At 38.1% G+C, this 17501-nt stretch overlaps 1 protein-coding gene across 10 annotated transcripts in view; it reads right to left on the bottom strand.

Moving 5' to 3' along the window:
- LOC114647909 (ryanodine receptor 1-like) overlaps positions 1–17501 on the bottom strand; it is a 387179-nt gene that overhangs the window by 261347 nt on the left and 108331 nt on the right. For all 10 annotated transcript variants that reach the window (XM_051932424.1, XM_051932426.1, XM_051932430.1 and 7 more), the window contains 6 exons: positions 16780–16996; positions 15625–15729; positions 13683–13786; positions 7057–7140; positions 2269–2428; positions 1742–1889 (listed from right to left, as the gene is read on the bottom strand). In XM_051932424.1, the coding sequence (XP_051788384.1) occupies positions 1742–1889; positions 2269–2428; positions 7057–7140; positions 13683–13786; positions 15625–15729; positions 16780–16996 (818 nt within the window). The remainder of the gene's footprint in view (positions 1–1741; positions 1890–2268; positions 2429–7056; positions 7141–13682; positions 13787–15624; positions 15730–16779; positions 16997–17501) is intronic.

The following is a 17501-nucleotide window of genomic DNA, read 5'->3' as shown; positions in this document are numbered from 1 at the left end:
GCTCCACCACATCGAGAGGAGTCAGATGAGGTGGCTCGGGCATCTGATCAGGATGCCTCCTGGACGCCTCCCTGGTGAGGTGTTCCGGGCACGTCCAACCGGGAGGAGGCCCCGGGGAAGACCCAGGACACGCTGGAGGGACTATATCTCTCGGCTGGCCTGGGAACGCCTTGGGATTCTCCCAGAAGAGCTAGAAGAAGTGGCCGGGGAGAGGGAAGTCTGGGCATCTCTGCTCAACCTGCTGCCCCCGCAACCCGACCTCGGATAAGCGGAAGAGGATGGATGGATGGATTCTTTTTGGCCTCTTTTATAGCTTAGGATTCTTTGTTTGCTACAGCATCTGGTGGATGCCATTAAAACATAGGTCCTTAACAATGGTTAACAGACTTTGTTGAACACTAATTTTGGTGAAATTTTACAATCATTCTAGTAAAGAATTTCAACTGAACTGCTCAGACTATAGGAGATGGTGACAGAAAAATAGTACACACCAATTATATAGTTGAGCACACACAAAAGAGAGTTTATGGAAAACACTACAGAATAATCTGTCGCATACTTTTTTGTTCAATCATGTGTTCCACCTGCCATGTTATTTCTGTAAATGAGGTATATACAAAGCTGTACAAACATATCACACTATTGTGTAAGGGCTCAGTTATACTTCACGCTCAGAACGCGTATGCGCCCGCATCATGGCTGCCACACATTCCCAGCGTTCATTTGTTGCGTCCTCTGAGCAGGTCCTCAGAAATTAACGAAGTGCGTGTGTGAGTTGCAGTACCAGCAAAAAGTCGGGGGGAGCAGTGTGCTAAAAGTTGGAATGTGATGTCAGAGTCTCTAGTTACTATCTACGTGTGACAGAAAGCCGCTTTGTAGATCCTACAAGATCGGTGTGCGCGCTTCGATGTTTGATGAATGGTTCGAAGTGGTGAAGCAAAATGCCGACATACAGATGCATTCGTGGTGCTTTTATATTCAAGCGTCGCATATTCCAGATCGTAATGACACGATACATTTTAAAAGTCTCACATACCGTCTTCTGTGCCGTCTTTTTTTCTAGGGCTGCTGTCTTGCAGGGAGTCGCGTCCCTGGTATTCCCTGCCTGGAGTTTACATGTTTTCCTGCTGGGTTTCCACAGTGTGCTCCTGCTTCCTTCCAAAAATATGCAGATTTGGTGACACTAAAATGACGCTAATGTATGTGAGTGCTTGTATTCACCTTGCGATGAGCTGATGCTTCGTCCAGAGATTGTTTCTGCCTCGTGCCCAATACTAGCTGAAATGGACAAATCCCTGGACTGATGGATTTAATCATTAAACATCCTTTTCAGAGATATTGCGGTAAGGTGTCATCAGAGTTTAATGGGTGTTCCAGGCAATTTACAACACAGCGAAGCCGAACCTGTTCTTCCCGTGATAATATCTCTACACTGCCACCTGGTGGATCCCTCCAGATTTACGTAAAGTACGCATGCAAGTATAAACAGTACAATGCTTGAGTAGCAGGAGCGTCTGCTGCAGCATGCGTTGCGTCATGTGAAGTATAAATCTGGCCTTAGTCTACGACCATAATCACACTCTAAGCACGTTTTCAAGATAAGTGGTAAACACCACTAGTAACTAAATGGGAAACTGGATTTAGCAAAGACAAAGGTGAAACTGCTTCTGTGTTATTGTGCCATCTGCATATACATGTGACTCAGTTTGCTTCTCAATAGCTTTTATAAACTAGCACTTACTGGACTCCTGGTCTGGTGGCTCAATATTATAACCATAGCCAATCAGAGTACGGACAGCTTCACACAAGCTGTCCCTGTTTGTTTTCTTGGTGCGCTCATCAAGAAGATTGTAAGGAACCAAACGTGGGTTGCGCTTGTTCAGGATATCCTGGAAATAAGCACATAGTAAACTGAATGACATCTGGTCAATAAAGTTACAATAAAGATATTCAAAATGCTCAGTAAAATGGCAATAAATAAAAATGACAGCGTGTCCAGAAAGTATGAGTACTTGCAGTTTCTCTCCATAAACAGACAGAACATGAAAACTTCACAAAAAAGAAACTATCAGCTATACATTTTATCTTTTGATTCAATACCTGTGAAAAACTGATTGTATGGCACTATGGTGCTGCACATTAGAATATCAACTGTAAACTCCATACACTACAAATTGTGAATTCTAAAATGTTTTTGTTTTCTCCCTTTATGTCACACAAAAAAACAATTTTACATTTTTCTAAAAACAACCTTATTTAACGGCTTACCTGTACAATACTATAGGTCCAGCCCTGGCGAACACGGTCTCGGGCCCAAACATTGTGACTGTTCTCAGCAAGCCGATCAACAAGCGTGTTCTGTGCTGGAGTCAGCTTTACATGGGACAGATCAAGCGGGGCAGGTTTATATCCATTGCTCATTGTATACCTTTGTATGGAAGAACACAACTGATATTTTATCAGATGCATCATAACAGAGAAAAAATATAATTCACAAGACCATTTCTGCACGCTGAAAAAAATTCATTTAGTACCCTGGGATCTTCATAAAAGAAAATAATGGATTTTTCCAAATAGAACTTTCGCTGTTTTGTGAAACAAATTACATACTTTTCATTAGTTTATTTGTAAACTAATAAATATACAAAGACTCAATTACTGATGTAGAAATTCTTTATGTACACTATCCTTTGAAACATATCTTGCATCCTGAGGTGGGAAAGGTTACATTCCAGACTGCATTTCATTCTGCATTTATTTTGCAAACATAGGTTGTTAAATGCATGACTGCCATAAATCCAAAAATAGACAGCTTGCAAATATTTTTTTAAATGACCTGGAAAGATACCTACCCAAGCAATGAATGTTCAAAGTTCTCCACAATGAGTGTCCAATAGGATTTGCTGAACTCTATTGCTATCAATGGGCGCTTTCCCACCTCAGGAACTTTTTTCAGGAACATTTTAGAATCACAGGACCTTTTGCAGCATTCCCAAAACAGGAACTTGGACCATTTGTAGTTCCTGGTACTTTTTTTAGCTCCTACTCCAGAGTATGTGTTTTTTTGTTAAACAGTAAAAAGGAATCATGGGGGGGCTCGGGCAATCATCATCATATCTTATCACGTCACTGCCGTATCCAGGTAAGAGCGGCGTCATTAGCATCCTTAAGATCTTCATCTGTACATGTAGGACCTCGGGTACATTCATTGAGAATGTGGTCCATTGTTTGGGTTGGCTCACCACGGGGACATTCAGTTCTTGTTGTGAGGCCCCATCTAAATAGGTTGTCCCTTGTTTTGCCCACCTTTGACCTAGCTCGGTTAAGCGTGACCCAGTCTTTCCTAGAGAGGGATGTTCCATTGGGTAAATGCTCTTGAGGTGTAGGAAGAGCTTCATTGGGAGGACTACAGTCAGTCTCTCACCATCTCTCGAGCCTATATTTGACTGCTTTGGGTTAAGGGGTTACACTATGGCGAAATTCAGACAAGAAGATAGTCTGCGATTTACCTCCTGGTGATGGTGAACTGGGTGTCTGGAGTCCATCATTTGCTTGAACCTTTCTACTCTTGAACTACTTTCTCGTCGTATATGGGGAGGTGCGATCCCGGCCAGCATGTATAAAGTAGGAAGGCACACTGTTCGCAATGTGCTGGTGATGATTCGGCATGCACTATTTAGCTCATGGTCAACCTTGTTGGCATGGGTTGACCTAGCCCACACTGGTGCGCAGTACTCTGCTGTTGAATAACAGAGTGCCATGGCCGTTGATCGCAGGGTCTTAGGGTCTGCTCCCCAGGATGTGTTTGCCAATTTGCTAAGGAGATTATTCCTGCTGCATATCTTCTTTTTGAGTTTAAAAATATGTTCTTTAAAAGACAGTGTCCTGTCCAGAGTGATGCCTAAGTAAACAGGAGGTTTGGTGTTCTTCAGTACTTCGTTATTCCACCTGATCTCTAGAGTTTTGTTTGCTTGTCTATTGTTAAGATGAAAGGTACAGACCTGTGTCTTCCCTGGGTTGGCATTAAGGAACCATTTAGTGTAATACTCTGAGAGGTTGTTGAGGGCATTGGTAAGTCTCTTTTGGATAACTTGGAAGGAAACAGAGTGGGAGGCTAAGCAGAGATCATCTGCATAAATGAACCTCCTAATGTTCGTGAACACAGGCTGGTCATTGGTATAGATATGGAAGAGGACAGGCTCAGGCAATGAATTGTGCTGATAGGTTGATTACAAGCACTGGCACAATCTTACAATCTTACAAATCTTACAATCTGTTAGTAGTTAAGACTTTGGGAAGTTTTTGGTGGATAGCGTTACTCTTCGCAGTTACCTCCCTAGTACACGATTGAATGAACAACATCAAAGCAATAATCTCCCCATGAAACTGTGATCATTCTAATGCAGTAAGGTGGGTGAGTCCCCTGTGAACTCTCAATCACGCAGAACTTCACACCACCATCACTCTTCATAAGCATATTCCTGGATATGTTGTGCCATGTACCACATCAAAGCAGAAATCCCTCCCATGAAGTCCAGAGCATATCAAAGCAATTAAGGCTACAGGTCCCCCAGCATCACTCTTCTTTGCACGTCATATATCTTTCTTTGCCCATCATATATTTTGCAAAAAGGTTACAGTTCTTCTTGAACAGCGAGAACATAAAACACAAAAGATGCCAAGCACCACAAGTAGCCCAGGGCTTAAATGGTACAGGAACTCATTGGTTCCTGAAAACAAAGTTCCTGGGGTAGGGAAATTCCTACTAATGGCAGGGACTGGGTGACTGCTTGCTCTTCTCCAGTATTTCATAATTAAAATAGATGCTGTTTATACTGTCACAGGTGTGCGCTTGGTGAACAGCTTCAGGGCTCGAGTGATTGTAATATTCCACCCAGACATGAGGTGGTGCTGTCTAATCACAATCTCTTTTCTCCACCTTCTGCAGAATGGATGATCAACACCTTTTCATTCATGATATCACTTTATAGGTACAACCACCTGAACCAGCCTCTTCCTCCTAGAATCCATCTTAACCAGAAGAAACACCATCTTGGGCAGTCTGCCTGATTGTAAAGTCAGAACGACTCAGCAGCGTTTTTACCACATGCTTTATTTAATTTTTCTTGATTGTTTAATTTTATGCGGTTAGCCTTAAGGTGCACCAAAACACTTTAATTTTCCTGTCTTGTTCTAACAATACATTCTCAAAATGATTTAATAAAACAGGAGTTTCTTTTCATTTTGCCAAAAGCAACAGCAACAGCTTGCTAAATTAGTGTGGTATCATCCACACCATCCTGACCAAAGGTGAGCTTAAAGCTTACACTTATTCAGTTCTCTTTCTTGATGGCTCATTACATACTGTAATATATTCTCATATATATATATCTTGTTGGATGTCCTTAAAGTCCTACTTTTGAAAGACATTCTCCTCACAAAAATAATCTGCATTGTTTCTTTATTCTTTGTCTTCATTCTCTGACTTGTACTAATTCATCTTACGTTCTTGTCATCTGATTCTTCCTCTCTTTATGTCTATGGCTTCATACAATATAACGGTTAGCTTTTTAATAGTGGGTTATTAACTTTTCTGAGCTTTTTGTTTATATTTTTAAAATTTCATTTATTTTCTTGCTGAACAAATTAAGGTCACAGTGTACTGGACTTAATCTCATCCTCACATCTTCCTCTGGAATAAGCAATTCCACTATGTTCAGCTTTGTCACCTACTATACTCAGGTTTAGCTACACATGACCTGCTTCATGACTGTTTTGCATTAAACAGTTTCACTGTACCTTTGCCTTCTTCATACTTATCTTCACGTTGTCTGTTTTTAAGTGATGTTAATAATGATCATTAATTCTTATACTTCTTCATTAGCTTCTGTCAAAATAGCTTGTTTTTATGCCAACTTTAGTAGCTACATTCTACAGATTATGTTTTCCTCAACAGTATACATTGCGTCAGTCATTTAAAATTTTTAGGTCTTTCAATGTCGGGTCTTCAGCCATGCATATATAAGAAAACCTACTGGGTGTGAGCGCTTCACCGATATGAACTGTTTTGATGTTAATGTGAAGTTGCGCCATGATTCATTTTGGATTTGAAAATGCTTTGGCCTATAATTGAAGCTTATACCTGACACTTGTTATACCATGACAGGTCTACATATAGACTTTAATATCAGCTCAACGTGCAAAAACCTCAAGTAAACAACGTGCAAAAACCTCAAGTAAACTTTTTTCACGTTGTCATTATGGGGTGTTGTGTGCAGAATTCTGAGGAAAAAAATTAATTTAATCCATTTTGGAATAAGGCTGTAACATAACAAAATGTGGAAAAAGTGATGCGCTGTGAATACTTTCCGGATGCACTGTATTTACACTGCTAGCCAGCATTGCCAGGATATATTTGTATAATTTTTAAGGTAAGACAAAAACTACTTTTGTATGGTGGTAAATGTGTGCATTTTTGTCATTGCTGGCTGAAAGGCAAGTGGCCCATCTATTATCTACATTAGTGGTTTTCAATCTTTCTGGGTGGTGGACCTTTATTTATTATAGTAAATTTGTGGGTTCCGGAGAAAGTTATAGAGGCTCGTGAGTGTGTTGGGGGGGGGGGAGGAATTGGGGTCACAATTGGGATTTTGAGTATCTCAGTAACAGGCAGTGGGGTGGTCAAATGGCCTATTACAATTTTTTATATACTATAACTGTACACATTGACTCTTGTCTATAAATTTTACTTCATTTGCATATGCCATTCCTTATTCAACCAAATAAAATAACATTTCCAATGACAGATGCCAATGTATGTCAACATTTTATGGACTTATTATAACAGCCAAGATGGCACACTGTTAGCACTGCTGCATTACAAATACTTAATTTTGTAGTTAACATAGATCTATTAGATGCTAACATGCACATTATTGTTTATTATCAATATATTAATATGAAGGGGTTTTATTTTTACAGGCCTGTAAATTTGATGTAACAAAGATTTGTCATGAATGTCTCCAAACAATTTTTGTTCAAAACCTTGTAACTCACGTTTTTGGAAGTTTTGTTTTCTTCAGATTCTCTTCTGCCTTCTCATCTGCCATTCCAACATGGCAGCCCAGTGCAAGTAATGTCCTTTAAGGAAGAGGTAAAAGAAGCAATGAACATGTAAACAATATGCTATAATACACAATGAGTTTCATATGCCTGCTTTACTCTAACACAGGGGTATCAAACTTCGGTCCTGGAGGGCCACAGCAGCTAAAGGTTTTCATTCTATTTCTTTTCCTAATCAGTGACCAGTTTTCACTGCTAATTAACTTTTTTTTCCCCATCATTTTAATTAATATTCCCTGTTAGAAGGATTCAACCCTCTGAATCGATTCTTTTCTTCATTAAATGACAGCCAAACAAAAATGAGATGTGAAACGAGCTAATAGATGACCAGCTAAACTGGGGCTTCAAACTCCAACCAATTTCTTAATGAGAAGCCAATTCTTGCTGTTAATTAAACCCGTTATTTAATTCCATGGCTTGTTGCTGCTCTCATTCTGCCACAGCACACATTTTCAAAACTGTTTTCTATTTTTTCTAAGAACATTGTCAAAATGTTTTGGTGACTTGAGAGATCAATCTTACTGAGACCTTCACCTTTCTTTATTTTCAGATAGTGTGTGATGGGCACTAATAAACTGGTCATGCGGTGACTTGTTTTGTGTCTCTTTATTGTTTGGCTGCTAATTAAGGAAAAAGAAACAACTAAGGCGCCTGAGTCAAGGTAATTATCTATATATATAAAATCCCTATGTGCGTCCAGGTGTCCGTGTGTGGGTGTCTTCTGGTGAAGTGCGCATGCGCGGGGCACGGTGTGATGCGCGATATTACTGTCAGAGAAAGTTAGAGGCGTTTTACGGAAATACAAACCAGTATTACTGCGAGAGGAAATTAAAGGTACACAATACAGTGGCGCATATTACAGCCACATACAAGCCAGTATTACTGTCAGAGGAGATTAAAGGCATATTACTGACGCGCACGCCTGTATTACCGCCAGAGAAAATTAAAGGTATATTACGGATGTACGGACGTATATTACAGACGTACAAGCCAGCGGACGTACAAGACTGTATCCTTCAATAAGGGCGCGCACAAAAACGCGAGCCTCAAAAGGACGACCTCAATTGGGCGCAGCGAATAAAGGCGCGCGTAAATAAAGATCTGCACCTGTTGCTCTTCACATATTCCAGAGCCATTTGAACTAAATTATCTATGAACGCCTTTATTCGCCGCGCTCAATTGAGGTTGCCTTTTTGTGCGCGCCCTTATTGAATAGAGCCGTACAAGACACACAATACACAGCGGCAGCCCACGAAGAACGGTCAGCTCAGCAAGTAAACATCAACAAAAGAAAGGCTGAAAAAAAGAAAAATACGACCAACAAAAAGAATGAGGTCAAAGTCCCTTGCCATTTAATATAGACTGTTCCTACTAATGTTTATGCACTACTGTTCTAGCACCCGTTATTGTAATGGGCTAAATGACTAGTAAGAAATAATTAGCAGCAAAAACTGGTCAGAAGATGGTAAGAATGAAAACCTGCAGCCACTGCGGCCCTCCAGGACTGGAGTTTGACACCCCTGCTCTAACACCAATTTAAGGAAAATCACTTTAAAATAAAGCATCAATACATTACATGTTAAGGGAGCCATATACCCAGTTAATCTTGTTGAATGCTATATTTAGGAGGTTGCCTAATTAATAATTAAGGTGAATGGTGCATCAAATTTCAGACATACATTTATGTGGTGTGCTTGTTTAGCGATTTTGAATTGAAATAGCAGTTAGTGAGTGTGTATGTGTGTTTGTGTGTTCTGTAATTGTTGTTCCACTCATGTTTAGTCCCTACGTCAGCCCAGCAGTGCCAGATTAGGTGATGGAATATTAGAAAAGAAATTAATGGACTTCTAAAATCTTCTTAAGTGCTCCATAAGAAAGTACAGTAATAAGTGGCATCCCTAGACACCAATGTTGTCATTTTTCATGGATACGTATCCCGTGTATTTGATGGCAAAATCTTCAAACAAGGCAAATTCTTGCATAAGAATGTCAGATACTTGAACATTTTGCTACTTTTGACTGATCTGGCTGTAAAAATATACAAACTGTGATGGAAACAAGAGGAGAGGATTCAGTTCATCACGCTAATAGCCAATAGTTAAGTTGTCGAAGTATCTCGGATTCTTTTAAATATTTGTTATTGTTTCCACTTCAACTCCATGATTTTGGTTCATTCTTAAATGTACCTTAAGTCCCACTAGAGCAGTCATTCCCAAATTTAATCCTGGGGACCAACTGTGGCTACAGGGTTTTGTTTGAAAATATAGTTTGTTTGTTGTTTAAAATGTAATCAGCAGTTATAGGGCGAATATGTATTTTTCTTTAAGTTGTTAACAGTATTTTCAACCTAATTTTCATTCTGCTTTTCCAGGTGTTCTGGTTATTTAATTGATTATTTATTAATTAGCGAGTCTGACACTGAAGTTGTTCCTGCTTTCATCATCCAGGGTTGTCTGCTGTGCTGGTTGTTAATTGTCACTATTAGGGTAAAATGAATGGAGCAAACTACACTGGAAAAGGAGAAAATAATAGGAAAACAACAAAAGAGAGTTAAGCATTTATAGCTTTAGAAAAAAAAAAAACAGAAATATTTATAAATGTCTTATAAATGTAAAAACCATACTGTTGTGTTTTTTTCTGAATGCAGAATAAGAGAAGAGTAAAAAAGACCAGCTAATTAAAAGAGATCAGTTGTTATCGATTATTATCACCGATTGTGAATCTGGTTGGAATAAAAACCTGCTGCCACAGGGGGTCCCCGGGACTGAGTTTGGGAACCACTGCACTAGAGTACATGACAGCATTTAACTGAAAAAATTCTTCTGTAACAACTTTATTAATGCCTTTTGTAATTAAAGATCTGGATTAGGTGCCACATAGTTTTCTCTCCTCAGTTGCCTCTGACTGTTAGATTAGAATATGCTCTAATTTATGCAGTACCAATCTAGTAATATTTTCTTTTTATTTTGTAGTGAGGTGAACAAAATTAGACATATTACTCAACATGTAGTCTTATAAGTGCTTTATACAGTGTGAATATAACACCTCTGGTCTTGCATGTAACAGTTTCCACAATATAACCACACATTTTTTATGCTTTTAAAATTGCTTCCTCATGTTGCTAGGCATTGAGAATATTGCATCAACTTAAACACCTAATTCTTTTTAGTATTTGCTTCTTGTTAGATCCATCTTCTAATTATAATGAATTCACATTGAACACTTTGGACTTTTCAAAACTAATTTGCATTGCCCAAATGTTTTTCTAGTTTTGAAAATTCTTAAGGTTTCTGAATTGCTTTTGCTGACTCCTCGGTATATACCATTTATTCAAGTTTAGTTTAATCTAAAAATTTCTTAAGCTTACAAATTATACAAGAGGCTATTTCATTAATATAAATGTACATATAAGAAAAGCTATGTAGGTATTATGGTGAGACAGTATTAGTACTGCTGCCTCGTAACAAGTAGACCAGTGGTTGTATCCTGAGTCCTCCCTGTGTAGAATTTGTGGGCTCTTCATGTGTCTGCATCAGCTTCTTCTGTGTGCTCCAATTTCCTCCCACAGTCCAAAGGCATGCAGATTAAATAGACTGTCTGCTCTAAATTGGTCCTGTGTGTGTGTGTGTGTGTGTGTGTGTGTGTGCGTGTGTGTTCACCCTGTGATGGTCTGGCGTCCTGTCCAGGGTTTGTTCCTGGCTTGCACTTAGTGACCCTACTAAGGTTTATGCAAGCTTAAGAAATAGCATGGACGGCAAAGATACGTGGTTCTTTTTACTGGATTAACTGCAGAGGTTCCTACACAAAGAACCTTTTGCTACTGGGTACTAGCAAATGAGTTATTTTTCACCACATATTAGTGCTTTTACTATTATTTGGATGGACTACTAAACTTTCTGCACAAAGAACCATTTGCTCTTGGATGCTAACTGCCTTATCTCAGTTATTATTGGACCTTACAACCTCCTTTTGTTAAAAGGTACATACTTTCACAGATAAATTACATATTTTGTTTATTATGTGTGATTGTAATTTTATTTTTAGCCTGAAAACAGTAGACAATCTACTTTTTGAGTGATGTGGAAAATGCTTCTTCCTTTTCTGTTCCATTTCCAATTCAGCTTTTTCTGACTCTGGAAAATTTCAGCTTTTCTGCAAAGAATTGTACCTGTTTGCTATTTCTTTTTTATTTGATGAAAGTGTTACTTTACTCTTCTTTTAAATACTTGTGCCTGACTCTAATCTGCACTTTGATGCTGCTTTCTTTAATTTAAACAGATGCTTCAGAAATGTTTCAACTTTGCTGCGTTTATAACAAGCACATACAATAGTTATGTTTGCTTTCATGATCTAATTTTGTATGCATGAGCTTATCATTTTATGTTTAAATAAATTTCTCTTGTAAAAAAATATGTATATATATATATATAATTTATATATAAATATATATATATATACAGTAATCCCTCGCTATATCGCGCTTCGCCTTTCGCGGCTTCACTCCATCGCGGATTTTATATGTAAGCATATTTAAATATATATCGCGGATTTTTTGCTGGTTCGCGGATTTCTGCGGACAATGGGTCTTTTAATTTCTAGTACATGCTTCCTCAGTTGGTTTGCCCAGTTGATTTCATACAAGGGACGCTATTGGCAGATGGCTGAGAAGCTACCCGGCTTACTTTTCTCTGTCTCTTGCGCTGACTTTCTCTGATCCTGACGTAGGGGGATTGAGCAGGGGGGCTGTTCGCACACCTAGACGATACGGACGCTCGTCTAAAAATGCTGAAAGATTATCTTCACGTTGCTATCTTTTGTGCAGCTGCTTCCTAAAAGGAAGTGATAGCGAGGGATCACTGTACACTATATATATATAAAATACAAGGCTGTGCAAGTTAACACGTTGTTATCACATTAATGCATTAATTAATGTGGACAATTATTTTATTGCACATTAATGCAGTTTTTGTTATTATTATTATTATTTTGAAAGCCTCAGTCTTGATCAGTGATCTTCTTGTTATAGTGCTTTATGATACGCTTCTGCTATAAGGAAAGTTAGCTTTGTTGATTGGACCTCGATTCCCTGAGCGTGCATGAGTAGCGAAGAGAAAACAGCTTCTAAAATGGCATGTGGAAAGATACCAAAGTGAATGCTCAAAGCAAAATAATCCGTGGATGACTTTTTTCGCATTATCGCTGACTCGGACTCTGGTTTGTCAGACTCCGATTTTCATGCGAGTGATCTGGAGATGTAGATCAAAAATGAAAGTGCAGTACCGGCATTAGCTGATTGGTCCCCAGCTGATCGTGGTGCTGAACACGTTCTTGTAGCCGATGTACCTATGGCAACAATCGCCGTGCATTCCTGCTGGCCAATGAGCTACACTCCTGCTGCTCCAAACTGTAAACAGGCACTGAAAGCAGGCACAACAGGCAGCAACAGATGGTTTGTGTTGATTTGTGTGTGAAACCATTGCTTTTTTTTTTGGAAAAAATATTAGTCCTCAAAGAGTTGCTAATGAACATCGACTGTTTATTGCTGCTCCCTGATAAAAGAAAATGTTTCTGCTGGTATCTGTTCAGATAACAAAGAGAACCAATTTAGACATGTTAACTTGCTGTTGCTCGGAAGGTGCCTGTTATAATGTCGTGATCGTGGCTCTGGACTCTGAGGGTAACTTGTTTTTCTGTAACAAACTAGATAAAATGTTAAAGCCCTGGCAGTGGCAAAAAGCTTTGGTTTTATATTTGATTTGATTACATTGATGTTTAAGTTGAGATTTATAAGAAATATTTTAACTGCTACTATGTACTGTAAATAGAATACTGCTGTTAAAAAGCATCTTATTTGTTTAAAGTGTTTGCAAACCAAATACATACAATATACTACTTTTGAGTTCCTTATTGAATTTTGCATATAACAATATGATTGTTGTGATTATCTGCGATTAATTGCGATTAAAAATTTGAGTCGCTGCCCAGCACTAATATAATATGATGGATCCAGACGCGATCCTAAAAATGCTGTAACTACTTTGCCAACAATGTGCTTGTGTTCAGCTACATCAGTAGGAATCGTGAATAGGAAAGGGTAATTGTTACGGAATAACAAGGAGTGAACATACTGTGTTACGCATAGAAAAATGCAATAATGTGCAACTTGGCTGAATTTTTGCACAGAAAATATGCATGATCAGTACAGTAAACTGATTTTACTTGGGTAAAAGGCAAACTTGTGAAAGAGTCATACATTTTAACAAGCTAGAACATACTACTAACATTTGAAAACAAAGGTAAATAAAATGTTAAACCATTCACTATGTCTCTAAGACAACTCATTCATGCAATGCCTTTTGATTGTAAATTTGTACTGTAATTTATTAGAGTTGTTTTCAAATTCAGTTGACTCACTCAGGGCCACACAATGAGCAAACAGTGGGAATAAACCAGAAAATTTGTAGTTTTGAGTCTGAAACCTTACCCCGTTGGTCATATTGCTAACTAAAGTAATGACATACCTTCAATTTAGAAATAAAAAGAAAACACCATCAACTTACTTTAGTGTCTCCCCAGACATCTGCAGATTGTAGTTTCTCTCAGGCTCAGGCAAGCCATTGAACTCTACAAGGCATGGATGAAGCTTCTTGTTATCATCTCGGACCTGTCATTTTTAAAGAAAACAAAGGCAAATTTTATTACTGTACTAAATTTACCTGAGTTGGTTACACAACCTTGTTTAACTGGTTGGTCCATTATCCAAATAAATGAATAGCTGAAACCAATTCATCTAACTAAAACTTTAGGCCAGGGTCCATTTTTTCTACCTTTAAATGTTTCATCTGTTTATGCACATTCCATCCCTTCTGAACAAGCAGCAATTGAAGACAGCTACAGTAAAAGCCTGACAAAGTATCACTTGGGTGGAAGCCCAGCATTTGGAGATGGCCATGGGTTCTAGATTTCAGGCAGTCATTGACTGTAAAGGATTTGCAACTAAATATTACAAATGATTGTTATATTTATGATTATGCTAGTTTGTCTTAATACTTTTTACCCCCTGAAAATAGGGGGACCATGAATAAAAATGTCTGTCATTTCTAAACAGCTGAGATAATATTTTTGGATAACTCCTTAAATTAAAGCTGAAAGTCTACATTTCAATCACATAATGATTTCTTTATTTCAAATCCATTGTGGTGGCATATAGGGCCAGAATTATGAAAACCATGTCAACGTACAAATACTTATGGATCTCAATATACATGGTCATTGTAAGAACATATGCTAAAATTCTTTGAGCTTGTCTGAGTAGATTGAAAATACAAAGTACAAAAAATATTTTGTTCAGTCAAATGGTAAAGGAAATGTAATTTATGAAACGGAATACTCATAAAAAAAAAGAAATGAGTGACACAGAGTAAGATTTGATGGAGAAAGATGCCCAACGGTGCCCAGCTGTATGGATGAACCAGGAGAAGGCTGGATGAGATACTGATAGCATGCTTATAGGGAGAACAAGTCCAAAGTGCAGAAAGCAGGCATATTTAAACAAGTAGTGAAGTACTGTTAGTCATGTCTGAAACATTTTATTTATTGGCATGCCTTCTGATAATGAAATAAGTGACTAACCAACTCTCTATTCTATTTAAGAAGATGGCCATTTTACTGGAAAGAGGTATTAGGAAGCATATTACATGAATACTGCGGTGGGCTGGCGCCCTGCCCGGGGTTTGTTTCTTGCTTTGCGCCCTGTGTTGTCTGGGATTGACTCCAGTAGACCCCCGTGACCCTGTAGTTAGGATATAGCTGGTTGGATAATGGATGGATGGATATTACATGAATAATATAATAAGGGTCATTATTATAGTTATTTTAGCTTGGTTTAACAAAATACTCAAATACACACTGCTATATAGAGAATAGTTAATTCATAAATACAATCAGTGTGGCAGAAAGTTAATCACAAACCACACATAACACTCCACCTTTACTCAGTGATGAGAGTTATTTGATAACAAAAACACCATTACCTTATAGTTCTGTCATATTAATTGAAACACCAGAAGTTAAACAGTAATATAGGCAGGAGCTTGGAAGATTTATTTTAGAAAAAAAAAAATTCTGAAAAAAAAATCTGCAAAAAACCCTGCACAGTTCAATGTTAAAAAAGACTTTTTTTAGTTTTAGATAATAAATACATCATTAATAATGAATAATACTATTTCCTTTTAAAAGCAATGTTGTGAATTTCCCCTTGGGATTAATAAAGTATCCTATCTATCTATCTATCTATCTATCTATCTATCTATCTATCTATCTATCTATCTATCTATCTATCTATCTATCTATCTATCTATCTATCTATCTATCTATCTATCTATCTATCTATCTATCTATCTATCTATCTATCTATCTATACATTAAAACATCAATGGAGATCCTAAAGCATTTCCTTCTGTTTCTATCTGAGAAACAATAAAAGTACAAAAAGACACTCACTGTTCCATAGACCCAACCCTGCTCAATCCTGGTAAGGGCCCAGAGCTCATGGATATTTTCAGCGAGCTTCTCCCGAATCCTTTCCAGGTGGGGTGGTAGTACAATCTGAATAAAAAATCCAAAGCCGTTTGATCAAGCTTACAACTTTTATATAATAACATTAGAAGCACCTTGCACATATGGTACACTTGTTATACTAAATAATAATAATAATGTTACATTTCTTGAGCGCCTTTCACAAACCCAAGGTCGTTTCACATACGGAGTAAAAAAAAAAATACACAGATGACAAAAGTTCGTAGAAGAGGAAAGTTTTCATTTGAGATTTAGAAGTGCAGAAAGAGGAGCAATCTCGGAGAGACTGAGGAAGAGATTTCCAGAGTTGAGGGGCTGTAGGACCTGCCTCCCAAGGTGGAGAGTCTGGTGTGTGGGACAGTAAGGAGATTACTGCTCGAGGACCTGAGAGAGCAACAAGGAGTGTAAGTAGCCAGGAGCTGAGTGAGGTAGAGGGGGGCAAGGTTATGTAGGGCTTTGAAGGTGAGAAGCAGAATCTTGAATTTAATCCTTGATGGAACTGGTAACCAGTGAAGCTGGGAGAGAAGAGGAGAGATGTGAGCAGAATGCTTTGTGTGGGTGAGGACTCTGGCTGCGGAGTTCTGAATGTACTGTAGCTTCTGTATAGATTTTGCAGTGAGGCCAATGAAGAGGCAATTACAGTAATCAATACAAGACATTATGAAACAATGAACCAGAGATTGAGCATCATTAAAGGACAGAAATGGACAGAGGTGGGCAATGTTACAGAGATGACAGAATGAAATTTTGGAAAGAGACCTAATGTGTAGCTCAAAGTTCAGTGATGAGTCAAACAAAACACTAAGATTTCTGACAACAGGAGCAGGTTTGACAAATGTACCATCAACAGAAACAGAGAGGTTGGATGGTAAAACTATTTAAGTTTTGCAGTATTACAAAACCACTGGAGCCAAGGCTGGTAAAATGTCTACTTTAGTACTGAGGACTGAACAGATATTCTTATATTTTTCCATGTTACTGACTACACTGCCAGCCACATTAAGGGCACACTCTCATTCCAAATGAATAGGAACATTTCCAGAAGACTGTTTAATGAATCAGACAATATTTAAACTCTACCTGCACAGTATCCACAGGACATGGGGTAAAGGCAGTATGGGCAAGAGACTGGGTAGGTCCCAAAATGTTACGGATGCCATCAAAGTCATGTTTGTACTCTTTGATTGGTTCGATCCTCATTCGCTCTTTTGGAAGCAAGGCCTCATAGCAAGGTGCGTAACCTGGAGGTGGTAAAAACTTGAAAGTGCCATGACGACCACCAAGCAAAAAACGAACTCTGCAGAAAGAATATGGATAGCAAGGTTAAATCAAAAAAGGTATTGTTTAAAATTGATTAGTTCAATCTTTTTTTAGATTAGTGTTCTCTATTTAAAAATAATGTTTGCTTTGTTACTGTTATTTCTTCTATATTATTCTAGAAGGTGCACACATGAATAGAGTAAGCAAAAGGTCAGCTTACCGCTCTGTAATGACTGAACAAAAGCAGAAAAATACACAAGCCAAATTATTTAGTTAAATATTGTACTGACATTTTCCAAAGTACATTGAGTCACAAAGTTATAAACAATTAAATACTGCTACATATTCCTCTCTGAAGAATTTAAAATTACTCAGCATCCACACTCAGGTCTCAGGGTCAAGATGAAATTCATAGATTTCAGTTCTGACTCAAAGTCTTAATAAATCATCAGTAAAGCTTCACCATTTGGTAACAAGAAAATTTTACTGTAATTGATTTTTTTTATTTTTTACAAAGCTGAAAACATGGAATAGGGAACTTT

The sequence above is a fragment of the Erpetoichthys calabaricus genome, chromosome 1 (assembly GCF_900747795.2).
Source record: "Erpetoichthys calabaricus chromosome 1, fErpCal1.3, whole genome shotgun sequence".
NCBI classification, from domain to species: Eukaryota; Metazoa; Chordata; class Cladistia; order Polypteriformes; family Polypteridae; genus Erpetoichthys; species Erpetoichthys calabaricus.
Note: the sequence above shows the minus strand (reverse complement) of the source record. Positions and strands in the feature narration are given on the sequence as shown.